Source organism: Hydra viridissima, unplaced genomic scaffold (genome assembly GCF_058129835.1).
Source record: "Hydra viridissima isolate aposymbiotic clone 2 unplaced genomic scaffold, HvirCarnegie_v1 scaffold_11, whole genome shotgun sequence".
Taxonomy (NCBI): domain Eukaryota; kingdom Metazoa; phylum Cnidaria; class Hydrozoa; order Anthoathecata; family Hydridae; genus Hydra; species Hydra viridissima.
In genome coordinates this window covers 3,677,376-3,693,218 of record NW_028324310.1, presented here as the reverse complement: position 1 = coordinate 3,693,218, position 15,843 = coordinate 3,677,376, and the positions used below count along the sequence as shown (strand labels likewise).

Sequence of the window (15,843 nt, the reverse complement as noted above, 5' to 3'; positions counted from 1 at the left end):
TAATAAAAATCTTGATTGTAAATGTTTGGTTCATTAAAAATTCACATACATTTTAAGTGAAACCCTAAAAAATGGTTGATTTTCTAATTTTTTGAAATCTTTTTGTAAGTTAAATACTTTAGTGCAAAAAAAAAACCCCTCAAACCATGAACCAAATGACAACTGATAAAAAAAATGGTTAATACTTAGAGTTTCCACAAACATTTTGACCAAACAATAGTAGAAATTGGGACAAAAATTGACCCTTTCAATGAATGTGTGCCTCTTTAGGAAGATCAAAAAAAGATTTTTATACCAAATCAGTCACCCAGAACATAATCTTGGGCTCTTTTCTGCATCAAAGATTAGGCCAACTGGAACTTTTCCATGACTTTTAATTGATTATTTCTAATATATATACAATCGTTTTAAAAAAGATAGATCATTAAGGCTGTTTGCTAGTTCTTTTTAACAAAACATTTAAAAAAAGCACCCATAATTAGTTAAATTTTTTTTTTCTTTTTTTTTTGCGTGAAAGCCAAAATATTTCTCTACAACTCACTTACAAGTTCAATAGTTTATTACTTTTTATTATTTTTAGATTTGAGAAGATTTGAAAGTTAAGATACATCAAAAACCAAGAAGTGTAGCAAAAGCGTAACAGATTATAGGTATGAAGAATGGCTCTAGGATCAGAAAAAGAGAAATAGCAAGCAGATTATTAATATCAGAGAAGTGTCTTAGAAATATACTGAAAACTTTTAAAATGACAGATAGCATCCAACATCATCCAGAATCTGGAAGGTCAAAAAAAAAACTACTAAGTGCATGAACAGCTTTCAGCAAGTAAGGGTTAAGCTATTTTAAGTTTACCAAAACCTTCTACAAAATCCAAACAATATCTATGGATTTCTATGTAGATCTATTGTTTAAATCAACCAATACACCTACAAAGTTTAGGTGCCTACAATGAAGCATGTAGAGTGCTCTGTTATGGTATCTTATGTCTATTTTTATCTTGTGCTTTTTAGATGCTTTTTGTCATTAAATAAGTCAACTTTAACTTTAATTGAATTTTTTTTTGTAAAGTTTCCATTTTGTAAACTAAAAAAAAAAAACTTTCTGTATACATTTTTATGGAGATAAGTGGGTATAACGCATTACAATGTCTTTTAGTTCTTGTCTTTGATGAAGAACAAGTTTTAACTTCTTTAGCATGCGGTTTGGTCCTTCAACCCACTAATTTTATTTGTTATTAAACCAAAGTGATGCATCAACTCTAACAATGAACTCCGCCAGAAACTGAACATGCTTTACTTTAAATGACTGTTTGTTTTCTGAACATCAAAGTAAGCATATTCCGTTTGCCGAATTAATCCATTTTGCGTGATTTCTTTTCACTTTATATGGCGTGGGAAAGTTCTGGATTTGCCGTTATTGAAGTTTTACAAAAGAGAGATTTTGGAACTTTAAAATAAATTTCTATTATGGTTGTTCTACGTGTTGTGAAAAAAAAAATGGCGAGAGAAAATTATCTTATGCTAATTATCTCTTAAATAAATTTTATGTCTATCTTATGCTAAATATCTCTCGCTAATTTTTTTTTCACAACATGTAAGTAAAATTATAGAAAATGGCAAATGGTAAAGTATTCAGTTTTTATACTTAGGATATATATTTAAATCTATTTTAAAAACAATGCTTACGTTCAATCTTATATGATGATAAATTAAAAGTTTTGCTCAGAGTTTTCCCATTTCTGAAAACTAAAAATAAAAACCCACCCTAACATATCCAAATGCCATATGGATCATTTCACCTAGTTAAAAGTTATATAACACATAATAATTTAGAATTTATTGCATAAAAACTTTTTTTTAACCAAAAAATGACAGGCTTTTTTTTTTAAAGTTTCATTAAAATAGTTTTTATTAAGACGATTTTAATGAGAATGATTGTTTATGAAATTTTTGTATAATTTTGCTTCATTTAAGACCCAGGTTAAACTACATTAGAAAACATTTTTAAAAAACATTTCAACAAAAACATTAGGAAGCATATTTTAATACTTTCGAACTAACCATAGGATGACAAAATTAGGCTTAATATCAAAGTAACACGTTTGACAATGATTTAATAATAAAATAATAAAACACAGTGGACATCCTAAAGAAAATATTTTTGTTGTTAACAGACAGATCAAAAAGTAATCCACCCCTTTTTCCATTAAAATCTGAGTGTTTAAATTTTTGATAATTTTATTTTTGCAAAAGAAAATTAAAACTTAGGAAACTGTAACTGAAAAGTATTTTTAACTTTTGCATTTCAATATCTAAAATTTATTTTAAATATCAAAGTTCTAAAAATAGATTTTCTGCAATGACACATGAATTAACTTAAAAATATCATAGATTAAGAAATATACATACTTATTACCTTCTATTATGTAAGAATCCATAATTCCTATAACACTATTCCATTCTTTATTACATATTAACTGTTTCCTGCATTCTCTCCAAGAAGTATCTTGTGTTTTATTACCCCACTTGTAGAGCATTTCAAAGGAACAATCAGTGTAACTTTTATTATTTTTTCTAATCTCATCTAACTCAATCAAATTAAGCTGCATCTCTACTCCAAAAACATACCACCTTTTACTTAAAAGTTCACTCAAAAACATATGATAATCTTTGAGACAACAATCCTTCATAGCACCAATGTTTTCACTTACTAAAACAAAATTTTTTAATTTAATTTAAAATTAATTTAAAATCAACTAAAAATAAAAGCCTTGATAGCCATATTAATTAGAGAAAGAAAAGAACTCAAACCCATCAAGAAACTGAAATTCAAAATATAGCTATTGAACTTGGATTCTATCCTTCAAAAATTTATTAAAGAACTTTACTTTGTAAAACTATTACTTTTTTTTTTTTTTTTTTATTTAATCACCTGGTTCTTATCTAATCTCTGAGCAAAGGGAACATTATCCTCCATGGAGAGTTTTTTATTAACAAAAGAGAAGTAACATTTCAATCGGACTTTCTTTCACTTTAAAATGATTGCTTTCCCTTTTTTTTTTAAATGCTCACTTCTTTTGTTTTAGACCAATTAAAATTCAATTAGTTGCTTAAATGTTAATACTGTAAATTAGCTAATAAATAGTCTTGACTTATTTAGAGGAATTTATACAGCAATATAAACAATTCCACATGTCATGGCAGAAAAATGTTAGAAATATAAAGCTGATTGTAAAACAAATTCTAAAAATGCATCCAAATTTATTTTTCTATTATAAAAACATCAAACCTGGTAATAAGATACTAATCTGCTTGAGCATTTCTAAACAAACAAAGAAAACTTTTTTTGAAATGTTTAATGACATGTTAAGGAATAGTAGAAATTGAATAGTGTTAACAACATAATATAACAGGTTTGTTCACAGTTTTTTAAACTAACTTAATGAGGTTTAACCCAATAACTTTTGCACTATTAACAAACATATTATCTTCATACAAAAGAAACCTATCTATCATAAAGTAAGTCTCACATTCAAATTTTATCTCCAATAAATGAAAAAACTTTTGTAACTTACTTAAAACCCTTTTTAGCAGGTTTCAATATTTATATTACCTGTTATATTTACGTTACCTGTTATATTTATATTATCTGTTATATTTATGCTATTCTAATATTTATTTTACCTGTTATATTTACATTACCTGTTATACTATTAGCTTCACTTATCCATGTTAGATTTCCATATTCCTTTAATTGATCCATAAAAAGTTCCCAGGATCCGTTTTCTTGTTTACGAAACCACACACACAACATTTGAAATGGTTTTTCTAGCACAGGAATAGATTTTGATGACTCAATATTTTGCAATTCCATTTTAGTAACCTCTAGAAATGATCCAAATTTTTCCCATTCCATCCCAATAAATTTGCTGAAGTAGTAAAAATGTTTGGCAGGAATCATGTTTTTTTTTCATTTGTTCTAAAACAAAATTCGACAACTAATGGAATAAGAAAACTTAGTCTATATAGATAAAAGCTCTTTTTTTAATTTACAGATAAGCTCTCTATATTTAGAGAGTGCTAAGTTAGTACTTCATTATAATTTGCTTTTTAATTTACAAGTCTACTTTATAGTGCTCTCCAAATTAAGAGCGTTAAATAAGTAGTTTATTGTTATATTTTTTTAAGTTTTATACCTTTTGTAGTGACTAAAAACTAATAAAATCACCAAAAGTTAATAAATTCTAATGTCATCACCAAAAATAATTAAGTTATGTTTTTCATCACTAAAAATACCATTTTTTAAAACTCACTGTTTATAATAGTACCATTATTCCTATAATGTTGATTTAAAATTACTACAAAAGGAGTGTTTCGTTTTCAACAACTCACAGAAATCTTAAACTAACTTAAAGCAAACTAACTTAAAGAATACATAAAGCAAAAAAAAATTGATGTTTAATGATAAGCAAAAAGTGAAATGTCTTTACTGCGGAAAAGATTTTAAGTGTCATTTGCAGCTATCAATTTTTGTTGTATAAATTTAAATTACCATCAAATATTTTAGAAGTCGAAAGAATGGGTTACTCTGCATAAAAGTATGGCGACTTCTAGTGAATTGATGTTAAAGAAATAAGTAAGAATTAAGTTTGGCTTATAGATCTGGATTGATCTAAGAAAATTATTAGTGGCCACAAACAAAGACAAGAATTGGCTATCAACAAGTGATAGATGCGCATTAAAGACTTGCAGATAGCTCCTAGAGTCATTCCATCTCAAACTATCCAAAAAAAACAAAAATTTACAATATTTTCTTGTAATTTTTATACCAAATACTTTATGATAAATGTTACAATGTTTTGCAATACATCTGCAGTCTTTATTTTTTTCTTTCTCAGACAAATTTAAACCTTTTTTAAACGCATGACGGTTTTTAAATAACAATAGCGTTAATAATTTTATCAAATTTTTTTGTATATTCTTCAAATTACTCCAATGTTAAAAAAAAAAAAAAAATAAATAAATCTTGAAATATTGTTTTGAATTATCTCTGAAATTCATTTAACTCATTCTTATCTAATATTGGCCCCAACCTCAACTTTGAGGACTGAAAAAAGATCTATGGGGCATTAATCTACAAGGTCTTAGGTATCACCAGACGAAAACGTTAAAATCTAATCTCTATAACTAAAAAAAAACACATTTTGATTTTTTTCAGGAAATTTGTCTTAATGATCAGACTTAGAAGCCCAGTTGTTAATCAATTTTCTTTTTTTTTAACCTTTGCCTTTTTTATAGTTTTAAAAAATCATGAAAAGCCCTTTAGATATATGTATTTGCTGAATCCTGAAAAAAAAAAAAAAAATCAGCTCTTTAACACTTGTAGGTAGAGTTCAAGGACCTAAAAGAAGGGGCCAATAACGTGGAAAAAGCCTTAAAAATTTATGGCAGTTTTTATGGCAAAGTTTCAGGTTTTTATATAAATTCAAGTTTTGTTAAGCTTGTAGTGTTTATTTGGTTTTATTTAAGGATCTGCTAAAAAATGTTTATTGATTTAACCAAGTTTATGCTATTGTTTAAAAAAATAAAAATGAATATATCTTACTTTCAAGGAAAATCTCAACATCAGGGTAACCAAGCATAAGCAGTCAATAGCATAATCAGGTAAAGAGAAGTTTCAATTATATATTTACCAACACAAACTTGTGCTGGTGCTATTTTTTAAAGATCATTTTTTTCATCACTGTTTTCCTCTGAAGTAACTCAAAGGCCTATCCTCTCAACAGGACTAAAAAAGGATGAGCAGAGAAAGTGGTAAAGTTGTCACTATTTTACCAGGTACATCCAGAGTTCAGTACCACAAAGGATTTCAATAACTACTTTAGACATGATTCAAGTTAAAATCTTGTCTTTAAGATAAAAATCATATATCTAAATCATACATTTTAATATTGTGAAAAGGAAATTTAAGGAGAACTTTACAACGGCTGGTTAAAAAAGTTAATATTCTTTCAAAATTATTTACTTCTCAGAGTTACAGGCATCACTTCACCACCTCTGATCTAAATGCATATTAATGATGGAGGATCTTTCCTCAAGCACAGCATGAGTATTCTCTCAAATGGTGGAAGTGAAAATGTCAAAACAAGTTCAGCGTCAGTTAATAAGAACATGTTGGCTGAAGAACATGGACAAAAAACAAGTGCTAAGCGCAGGCTACTGAATTCTGATAGTGAAAAGGTTTCTGAAACTTATGAAAATATTAAACAAAGTTTGAGTTTATTTGGGACAACTCATGTGTCTTTCTTTATTACATATGACATTAACTCAGCCAATATCACCAACGGTATTCAATATCATTCAAGGAAACATTCTTGCTGCATATGGTGTAGAGTTCGTTAACAATGATTGTCATGAGGTTTAAAGTGTGAGTGCTGATGTCATGAGGTTTAAAGTGTGAGTGCTGACGTCATGAGGTTTAAAGTATGGTATGAGTGCTGATGGCTCCTATTTCGAATTCACATTACATACTACATGTTTAACATGTCAATCATTTTGAGATTTCATATTTTCAGCTTCCAGCTTCAATCACCCCGAAAGCCTATGTAGTATTCTATCACACTCTTGAATTTATTGCTCTTAAGGGTGCAATATAGGGCATTTTTAGTAATCAAATAACTGAAACCTTTCTTTTGTACCTGTCTTATTGAGCACTGAAAATAACTTAAATTTTCAGTACTCAATAAGACAGGTACAAATGAAACTTTGATCATCCTGATTATGGAGACCCGCTACTGAAGTGTGTGGTTGACTATAACAGTAAGCATCTTTGAAATGGATTTTTTAATTAATTGCTATGACTTTAAGTATTGCTAATAGGAATTAATTGAAACATGTTTGTTGATAGTGAACTTTCTTGTCTAAGTTTTAAACAAAAACAACTAAAATTTAAGATAATAACTGTGACTTTAACTTCAGAACGATTAAAAAAAAAATGCCTCTAACTATTAGGTTACCATCCCAAAGTTTACATAAACCTGTATCACACCCCTTTGTGTTAGAAAAGTGCATACAACTATGAAATCTAAAAGTACATACAACTGTGAAACCATAAAATCCCATATTCATTAGTCATTTATAACTAAAAATTAGTTATTTGTTGTGATTTTGAATCATAAAAAACCACAAAAAGTTTTTGACTAATTTTTCAAAGGTGAATTTCCTATTTTAATAGCTGCATCTTTGCAAGGTTATATCTTGGTTCTGTCCTTTTTTTTTTTTTTTTTTAGGTTGAAAGCTAGATGCCAAGGTTCCATTCTATTAAACTTTGAAACTTCCATAGTAAATAATAAGGATAGCTTAAAAATGATTTCTGTGTCATCTTTCAAAGAGGCTTTCAGTGCTGTAACCCATATTTTATGTCCCTGTACTCAAACCACAAGTGTTAAAAAGCTGATTTTTTTGTCTAACACAAATATCTGAAGGCTTTTGATTATTTTTTAAAAAGTCCATACACCAAAATTAAAAAAAAAAAAAAAAAAAAAAAGCGAAGTTAATAAACAACTTTTAATGAAACAACATTTTTTAATTAAAATCATTGAATAGGAACAGTCTTTTTTTCTTCCTGAATGAACCAAAAGCAAATGAGGGTAACTTTCTTTTGGGTTCTGACACTATGCTTTTATAGGAGTTTAGTTTTAATATAAAAAATATATCTATACAAACCCAAAAACATTGAAAATTTAAATGTTAAACATATTTAACAGCTATTGAATTTACTATTATTAAACTAAAATTAGTATTACCATTAATATCAATAATATCATATTAATATTACTAAGTAGTCAGAAGTTTACTTTTATGTGCCATATTGTACTATGCAATTTTAAACATAATTCAAATACCTATGGTAAGATGTATAGCATTTATTCATAATCAAAAAATAAATGTTGTCTAGTTTTCTTCATAATCAAAAATAAATGTTGTAAACTTTTAATAGTAGAGGAAACTGACAAATTTGTTTTAGAAATAAATTACAAAAAACTCTAAAGGTTAAATTTCAAGATGCTACTTAGTTAGATAAATATACTTAGTGATCAGAATGTGTTTGTTAATGTTTAGTATGAGTGAGTTTTTAATATGCTAAAAGTGAATATATATATACATATATATATACACATATATACATAAATATATATATTTATGCATACACCCAGTAAATTTTTGTTGATTTAAGAAACCAGTTTACTCCTCACCATTTTTCTTAGGTAAACTCCACATTTATTAGTAAATATAAAGAAATTGTTGAAAGAGTACAGTTTTAAAAAATGAAACTTTTTTTATTTCCCCATATTTTTGTAGTTTGTTAAAAAAAAAAAATTTGAAAAAAGATCTGGATACATTTCTCCTCATGATATTAAATTTTTGAAGTTTCTTTCGGATGTAAGTTGCGCGAAGTAACGTTGGTCTAAAAAGGTTTATGTTGAAGATGGACAGAATTCGACACCCGAAGTCAGTCTTACCTCATAAATCGGACTACCCAGTAAGCACACTACGTTGAAACAACGTCATCAACGTCGATCGACGTTTTTCAACGTAGTGTGCTTGCTGGGTAGAACTATTTGAGTCACACTTGACATTCGGTAATAATTTAAATGACTAAGCTTTTACCTGATATACTTTTAGCAAGAGAGCCTTAATGGCAAACCAACGGGATTTTCCGCTTTGGAGTTTCCTCAGAGGAACGAAACCAAAAGTTTAACTTCATTATATTAAGGATCAAGCAAAACAGTAGATTTATCAATAAGCCAGTTAAGACCTCAACAAAAAGTTATATCTAAAGCATTACTTTAAACTTGTGATTTTTTTATTTTAAATTTTGCTAAATTTTAAAATAAAAAAAACGAGCTAAAATTATTACTACAGCCTTATGTAAATTTTACTTTATTATACAAATGAAAAAACATCATTATAAAGCTGTTGGCTAATCGTAGATGACATGGTGCAATCTATTTGTTTACCAGAAAAAAATCATTGAGCTGTCTAAGTCAGTCTCATTCAACCATAAAACCCATTAAGCGAAATGGTTTGCATTTAGACCTTGTTAAATCCTAATAAAAGAACAAGAAATTAATGTGGTATACCTTCGGGGATCGAGTGGCTGCAAGAACCTCAACTGAATTCTGTTTACTGGGTTATCTAGACCGTCGTTCTTTTGTATGCTGTAATTTAAGAGTTTGTTTGCGTGCTTTTATGTTGAGCTCAATCGAAAGCACATTAGTTGTTGCTGTGTAATTCACTAATTGTTTTTTAAATTACTCATTGCTGTGCACAAAACATGCTCTCCTTCGCAATTAACTAGTTTCGATTTGTTTTCTTAGTAGGTTCCAGTTTTCTTAAAAAAGTTTCGTTTTCATTTACAAGTTTAGATCAAACTTCATAAACTTATCAAGTTTAGAACTTTTAACTAAAATGCCAAGCTTGATAAGTTTGTGTCCTAAAAAAGTTTTTCGACATTGTTTATATGAAGGTTTTTTTGCTTACATCTGACTGACTCATAAAAGTTTTTTCTAATTTTGATGAAGAGGATATGACTTTGGTGATCATTCTATGGATCCTGAATAAAAATGAGTAATTTGATGAAGTGTTGGCTTTTTCTACCCTCATAAATGTTAGAGGGCAAATGAAGTTGCTCCAGAATTGGAATGCGCGCTTCAAGCACAGTAAACTCAAAAGGAACTGAAAGCAAGCTTGTCAGTTATTGAATTCTTTGCCCCAACAATCTCATCTCAAGCACAGCTCTTAAATAAACGTTTGAATTTTTAGAGTAGATTTTGATATTCCATCTAAACTTGAAAAACATTTATTAGACTAAAAAAAATATGCAGAGGTGAAAGGTTGCGGCACAGACTTAAAAAGCATTTTAAAACAAGCTGAGAAAAAGGGTTGGGATGTTGAGGGAGCACAAAAATCTTTTTTCTTTATTTGCAAGAACAACTGAAAGATAGTCCCTAAGCAGCCAGTTTTACACTGAGTTTGCAATATGGCAGGAGGACCCATCTTGCATCAGAACATAGTTTTGGTTGCTCCCAAGATGGCTTGAACCCAAGGAAGGATATGAGGACGAAACATCTTGTCCAAGTAGATTCTAAGACCAGCAGGCAAAAATACTGACGGCAATTTAAAGACATCGGAAAAATTCAATCAAGCTAAACACCATTACCTGGTCAGGGTACTTTGTCAGAAAGATGGATTTAATGTTTTCTGGGACATCCTCATATTTTAAGGTAGAGATGTATCCGTTTGTACTACTTTTATAGGCCTCATCCCCTGTGAAGTACTTCTCATCAAAAACAGAAAATTTCCAGCGTTTTTTTTCTTGAGAATCCAAAGCAGCTTTTGGCTTTTTGAAGTCTCAATGCTCAAAGACGTTGAATAACAAGAACTTTTGGTTTTCTGGCTTTAGATTTAACTCCAAAATGATGGCAGTAAACCTTCCTGATTGTCTCCTCTAACAAATTCGTCTCCCAAGTCATTACTCTCATGGTCTTGAAAGGGTTTCACGTGATCTATCTTTGATCTTGGTTACAAAGGCCTTGTTGGTAACATGACACTTGTCATTAGTTCTTTGATTTCTTTTGATATTACCCTCACTCAACAGACAATTTTTGATGTTGTAAACTGCGTATCTAGACCCATTAAGGGATTTGAAAATCTTTGAAGAGTTCAAACCCGCGTAGAGATCCATGACAAGTTGTTCACGAAACTCTTTTTCCATTTTTTTACGAGCACTTTTCACAAAAAATGATATTAAAATTCTGAAGATATCGGTTGTGTCTACCACAGGTAAAAAAAATTTGGAAATATTGAGCTCTTTTCATACAACCAATGTTTTGCGTAAATTAGCGAGCTGCAAGTGATGGTGTACAAAAGGTTTACACTGATACAAGGTTTATTATGTTTAAAAAATAGTTTGTTTTTAATAACAAAAATTTTTGAATAAAAACCATTTAATTGCTATTCTGGGCATGGGTTTCAAAGGGTTGAAAGAAGATCAGTTATGTGAGGTATAAAGAGTTTTTTTTCTGGAATCTTATAACTTTATACTTCTAAATATGTCAACTATTTTAAAATTGATTTTTTTTAATGATTGATATTAAAGCTTGCATTTTATTTGTTATTATTCGTAGCTAACGGGAAAAACACTAATCCTTACTTACTGTACTATATTGATGTTAACATATCTGATAAACGAAATCTTTTCAGCAAATTAAGAAAATTAGGAACAAATTTTAAACCAAATCTTTTTATTTATTTTGACAGAAACAGACAGAAAGCTGACAGAAAAGAAACAATGGGGCTTTAATAACCAAGATTTTTTTTTTTTAAGAATTAATTCAAATTATACCGCAAGAACGGAAGATTTGCTTGATATAAAAGTTGAAAGTAATGTCGTCTAAGTGGTTTCTGTTAAAAGCATCGCATTCCTGTGTTATTTGTAAGAACTTTCCTAGGCTTTTTTTAAGCTTTCTAAAGTTATTGCTTGAATTTCTTTGGGTAAACTTATTATGGTTATTGAACACATCCTTGTGTTATCCACGTATTGGCATGCTCAAAACTTTAAAAAACTCAACATGGGCAACAAATATCAGTTAGCAACTTTTTTCAACAAGGTGGAACTCTCGATTCACCATGTTAAAATTAGTGTCAAAAATATTGAAGTAATATTACACAAAGACACATAAATGATATTGATAACTCTGCCAATTTTATAACTTTAATCTATCTTACTTTTTTAATTAGTAATACTTTTATATAAACACATCAAACTTTCATTAAGATGTTTTAATTCTTTGTTTACAAGTCAGGTAGGTCCAAAATTACATAGTTCTCAGTTTAATCTATTTCTAAACATCATCCGAACGTTCATTTTTCATTGCTGAAAAAACATTGGATGGTATCTTACTTTTTTAATTAGTAATACTTTTATATAAACACATCAAACTTTCATTAAGATGTTTTAATTCTTTGTTTACAAGTCAGGTAGGTCCAAAATTACATAGTTCTCAGTTTAATCTATTTCTAAACATCATCCGAACGTTCATTTTTCATTGCTGAAAAAACATTGGATGGTACCCAGCCAGCATTTCAAAGTTGATTTAACGTTGATTCAACGTTGCTTTACGGACGTTGATTCAAGCGTTATTTGGAAACAAAATATCGACGTTGAAATATCAACGTTAATTCAACGTTAAAAAATTAACATTGAACTGACGTTTCGTTTTATGAACTTTCGAAATATAATACTTTAAAACATTTACCATAATGTATTTGTATTTAAAAATTTACAAGTGGGGATGATTTCTTTCTCTTTTTCACCACTACCTTCGCTTTCGTCTGACTCAACGTCATCCTCTACTTCACAATCATCGTCATCTTGACTTTCTTTATTACCTTCTTCAAGAACTTCTTCGTCTTTTACTTCGTAGTTGCAGGATTTCCGTTTACCTCCATTCAAACGATAGGGAGCATATTTCAAGCAGAAGGCTATAAACGTCCGAGTTTCTTTGTCTGTAGCTTTTGCATCTCAGCGCTTAATCGATTCTAGAAAATAAATGCAAAAGTATTCAAATTTGGTGAAGTGAATAAAAATACAGGGAAAGAAGAAAAGAAAATTTTCCAGTGACATTATTTTATACTAAAACATGAAGTTTTCAATTTTTATTTAGCCGTGTAAACAGATTTATTTTATTTTTTGATGAACTTGTGAATAAAAAGTTTGACATCTAAAACAATATAGATCTGCATCTAGCTTAATTTTTAACATTTAAAATCTAAATAATATCCTACCAATTATAGCTTTATAAATATTCAACCCTTCTATAGGTAATTTCACAGTTACTTTTCCTTTCGAACCTACAAAATTAAACTTTGAAGTCTGTTTGTCATCAGCCCTAAAATTTGAGATTTGGTATATAACGTTGGCAACACAAGATTAAACAAATCAAAAGAGAACTTCAACATTTTAAAGTCTTTCTAAAAATAAAAAACCAGTGGAACTATTTTTCTTTACAAAACTAGTAAGTATTATTGATTAAAGAAATGTTTTAACCTGTTTATCATGTTTGTAATACTTTTCTTTTGATTGTTGCCACCAATGGAAGATAACTGCCTCACCTGATGTAAAAGTAGAATACAAAATAGTATCTCTATGAACAATGTGGTGATCTTGCACAATAGAAGGTTTACGAGGTGTGTTCAAAAAATACCTGGAATTTTCGTTTTTTCGAAAATGTATTTGTTTATTCGTCTACATTAATGTTGTCTCCTTCAAAGTAGTCCCCATTAGATACTATGCACTTGTGCCAGCGCTTCTGCCAATCCTTGAAGCACTTCTCAAACTCGATCTTTAGGATAGCCTTTAGTTCACTCAGCGATGCGCTTTTAATGTCATCTATGCTTGTGAAACGACGGCCTTTTAAGTTTTTCTTCATTTTTTGGAATAAGAAAAAGTCACACGGAGCCATATCTGGTGAATATGGAGGTTGGGGCATGACTACGGTATTGTTTTTGGCCAAATAATTACGAACAAGCAACGACGAGTGAGCAGGTGCATTATCGTGGTGCAAAAGCCATGAACTGTTTTGCCATAAATCGGGGCGTTTTTTCGGATTGCTTCACGTAAACGTCGCATAACTTCAAGGTAATACACCTTATTAACCGTACGACCTTGTGGTAAGAATTCATGATCGAAGAAAACAGTAAGTAAAACCTTAACATTTGATCGAACTTGACGTGCTTTTTTCGGTCTTGGTGATTCAGGGTGCTTCCATTGTGACGATTGTACTTTGGTTTCGACGTCACAAACGTACACCCACGTTTCATCACCAGTTATGACCCTTTCAAGCAAACTTGGATTGTCATTGACGTCATTTAGTAGCTCCTGAGCGATGTTCATGCGATTGTTTTTTGGTCGAACTTCAGCAGTTTTGGAATGAATTTTGCTGCCACTCGTTTCATGCCCAAAACATTTGAAAAATTGTTATGACATGAGCCAATTGATATGCCAACTTCATCAGCAACTTCTCTTATTGTGATTCGGTGATTATTCATAACCATTTTTGCCACTTTTTTCACGTTTTCATCGATTATTGACATGCTGGGTCGACCGGAGCGTTTGTCATCTTCAACGTCTTCGCGGCCATCTTGGAAATGCTTATACCACTCGTAAACAGTTGTTTTTTTCATAGCAGACTCACCATAGGCTTTTTGCAACATTTCACACACTTTGTTACACTTTATTTCATTATTTACGCAAAATTTAATACAAATTCTTTGACTCTTCAATCCTTCCATTTTTTAAACAAGCAAAAATCGCCGAGCTCATACAAACACGTTGAACCTTAGCGACTACTACAGACAAAGTAAACAATGAATATAGCTGGGCTTTTTATCATACTTTAAGGGCATGTATACCAACACACAAAAAAAAAATGCTGACAATCGGACTCTTCAAACCCGGGAAATTTAAAAATTCCGGGTATTTTTTGAACACACCTCGTATATTCTCTATGGACATTTTTGGGAACATCCACCTAATACCCAAGATATAGATAACGTCAACCCAATAACATTAATCAATGGTACATTTAATGAAAAATAACTTAAAAACTTTTTAAGAACTCTTTTGTCAGCTCCAAGTTTTCAATCAAATTCATATAGAACATTAACATCGTCAAATTGTATAAGTATCTCTCTTTCAGCACCTTTCATCCTGGTGTCATTAATTGCTAACTTTTTAGAAATTTCATTCTTTTGCAAGGTTATTTGGGCCAAATTCTATAATACTATATGTTGAAATCCTAAGTTGAAAACAAACAGTACTTATAAATTACTTAAAGTGTGAAGTAATCAATTATTACTTAAGGTGGTACATCCCCATTAATTTTGAAATTTTTTAGAAAAAATCAATTTTTTGAAAATTGGTTTTTTTAAATTCAAAATTTTTCATAGAACAATATTATTAATTTTTTTTTAATAAATAAATAAGGAAGTGTGTACAATTATGTGTTTTGAGGCCATAGTAAATTGAGAAGTCCGTAGCAACGCCATAGCAACGCATTTTAAAACAAAAAATGTAAACTTGCTCAAGCCTATAAACATCAATAACTCTTTTCTACTGCAGCTTGTTTATTTTGTGCTTCATGTTTATTTTAAAAGCTGTAACTTGAACTACTAATGCGAACATGTATCAAATGTATTGTGCTTGCATGCTGTTTTAATTTCGTCAGGTTAGAATTATTCTGTTCTATCTCCCATTTTAGACGTTGGGAGAAAATGAATTGTTAATTTTACTAAGTAATGATCACTTTTAAAATACATTTTATTTGTACATTTTTTTTTTCTAAATAGTTTCTTTTAACATAAGTTATTTTAAAAATAAGTTATTTTTTAAAAAAGTAATTCTAAAATTTTAAGTAATCTTTACTTATAGAAAAAAATCAAAAACTTTCTTTCAACGTTTAAAATGGGAGATAGAACAAAATAATTCTAACCTGACGATTTGTTAATGTTCTTATAAATAAATAGCTAAATAAGATATGGGACGTTCTATTGCTCAAACTCAAAAAAGAAAGTTTTCTTGTAATCAACACCTAAAGTCTTCAAAGTTTATTCAGCTTGATACATCAATTTCTGATCCAAGTTTATCAGCAAACTCCAAAAAAAATAGTAAACACTGAAATATCTGGAAGTCCAAAAAATTACAACATCATTATAAACTTCAATATTTTAAAACTAATGGTTAGTGAGTTTAAATGCCCCGAATGTGGAAATGAAGTTTGTT

General features: G+C 29.5%; 1 protein-coding gene and 1 pseudogene across 1 annotated transcript in view; both read right to left on the bottom strand.

Annotated features, from left to right (window-relative positions):
* The window catches only part of LOC149881765 (uncharacterized), a 49,053-nt gene extending 39,728 nt beyond the window's left edge, over positions 1-9,325 (bottom strand). Inside the window, exons 1-4 of the mRNA XM_090065962.1 lie at positions 9,143-9,325; positions 3,702-3,978; positions 3,289-3,321; positions 2,416-2,709 (exon numbers count right to left, since the gene is read on the bottom strand). Of these exons, the coding sequence (XP_089922088.1) occupies positions 2,416-2,709; positions 3,289-3,321; positions 3,702-3,960 (586 nt within the window). The 5' untranslated portion in view covers positions 3,961-3,978; positions 9,143-9,325. The remainder of the gene's footprint in view (positions 1-2,415; positions 2,710-3,288; positions 3,322-3,701; positions 3,979-9,142) is intronic.
* Positions 9,326-12,315: 2,990 nt separating this feature from the next.
* Positions 12,316-15,843, bottom strand: part of LOC149881747 (uncharacterized) — a 290,985-nt pseudogene continuing 287,457 nt past the window's right edge.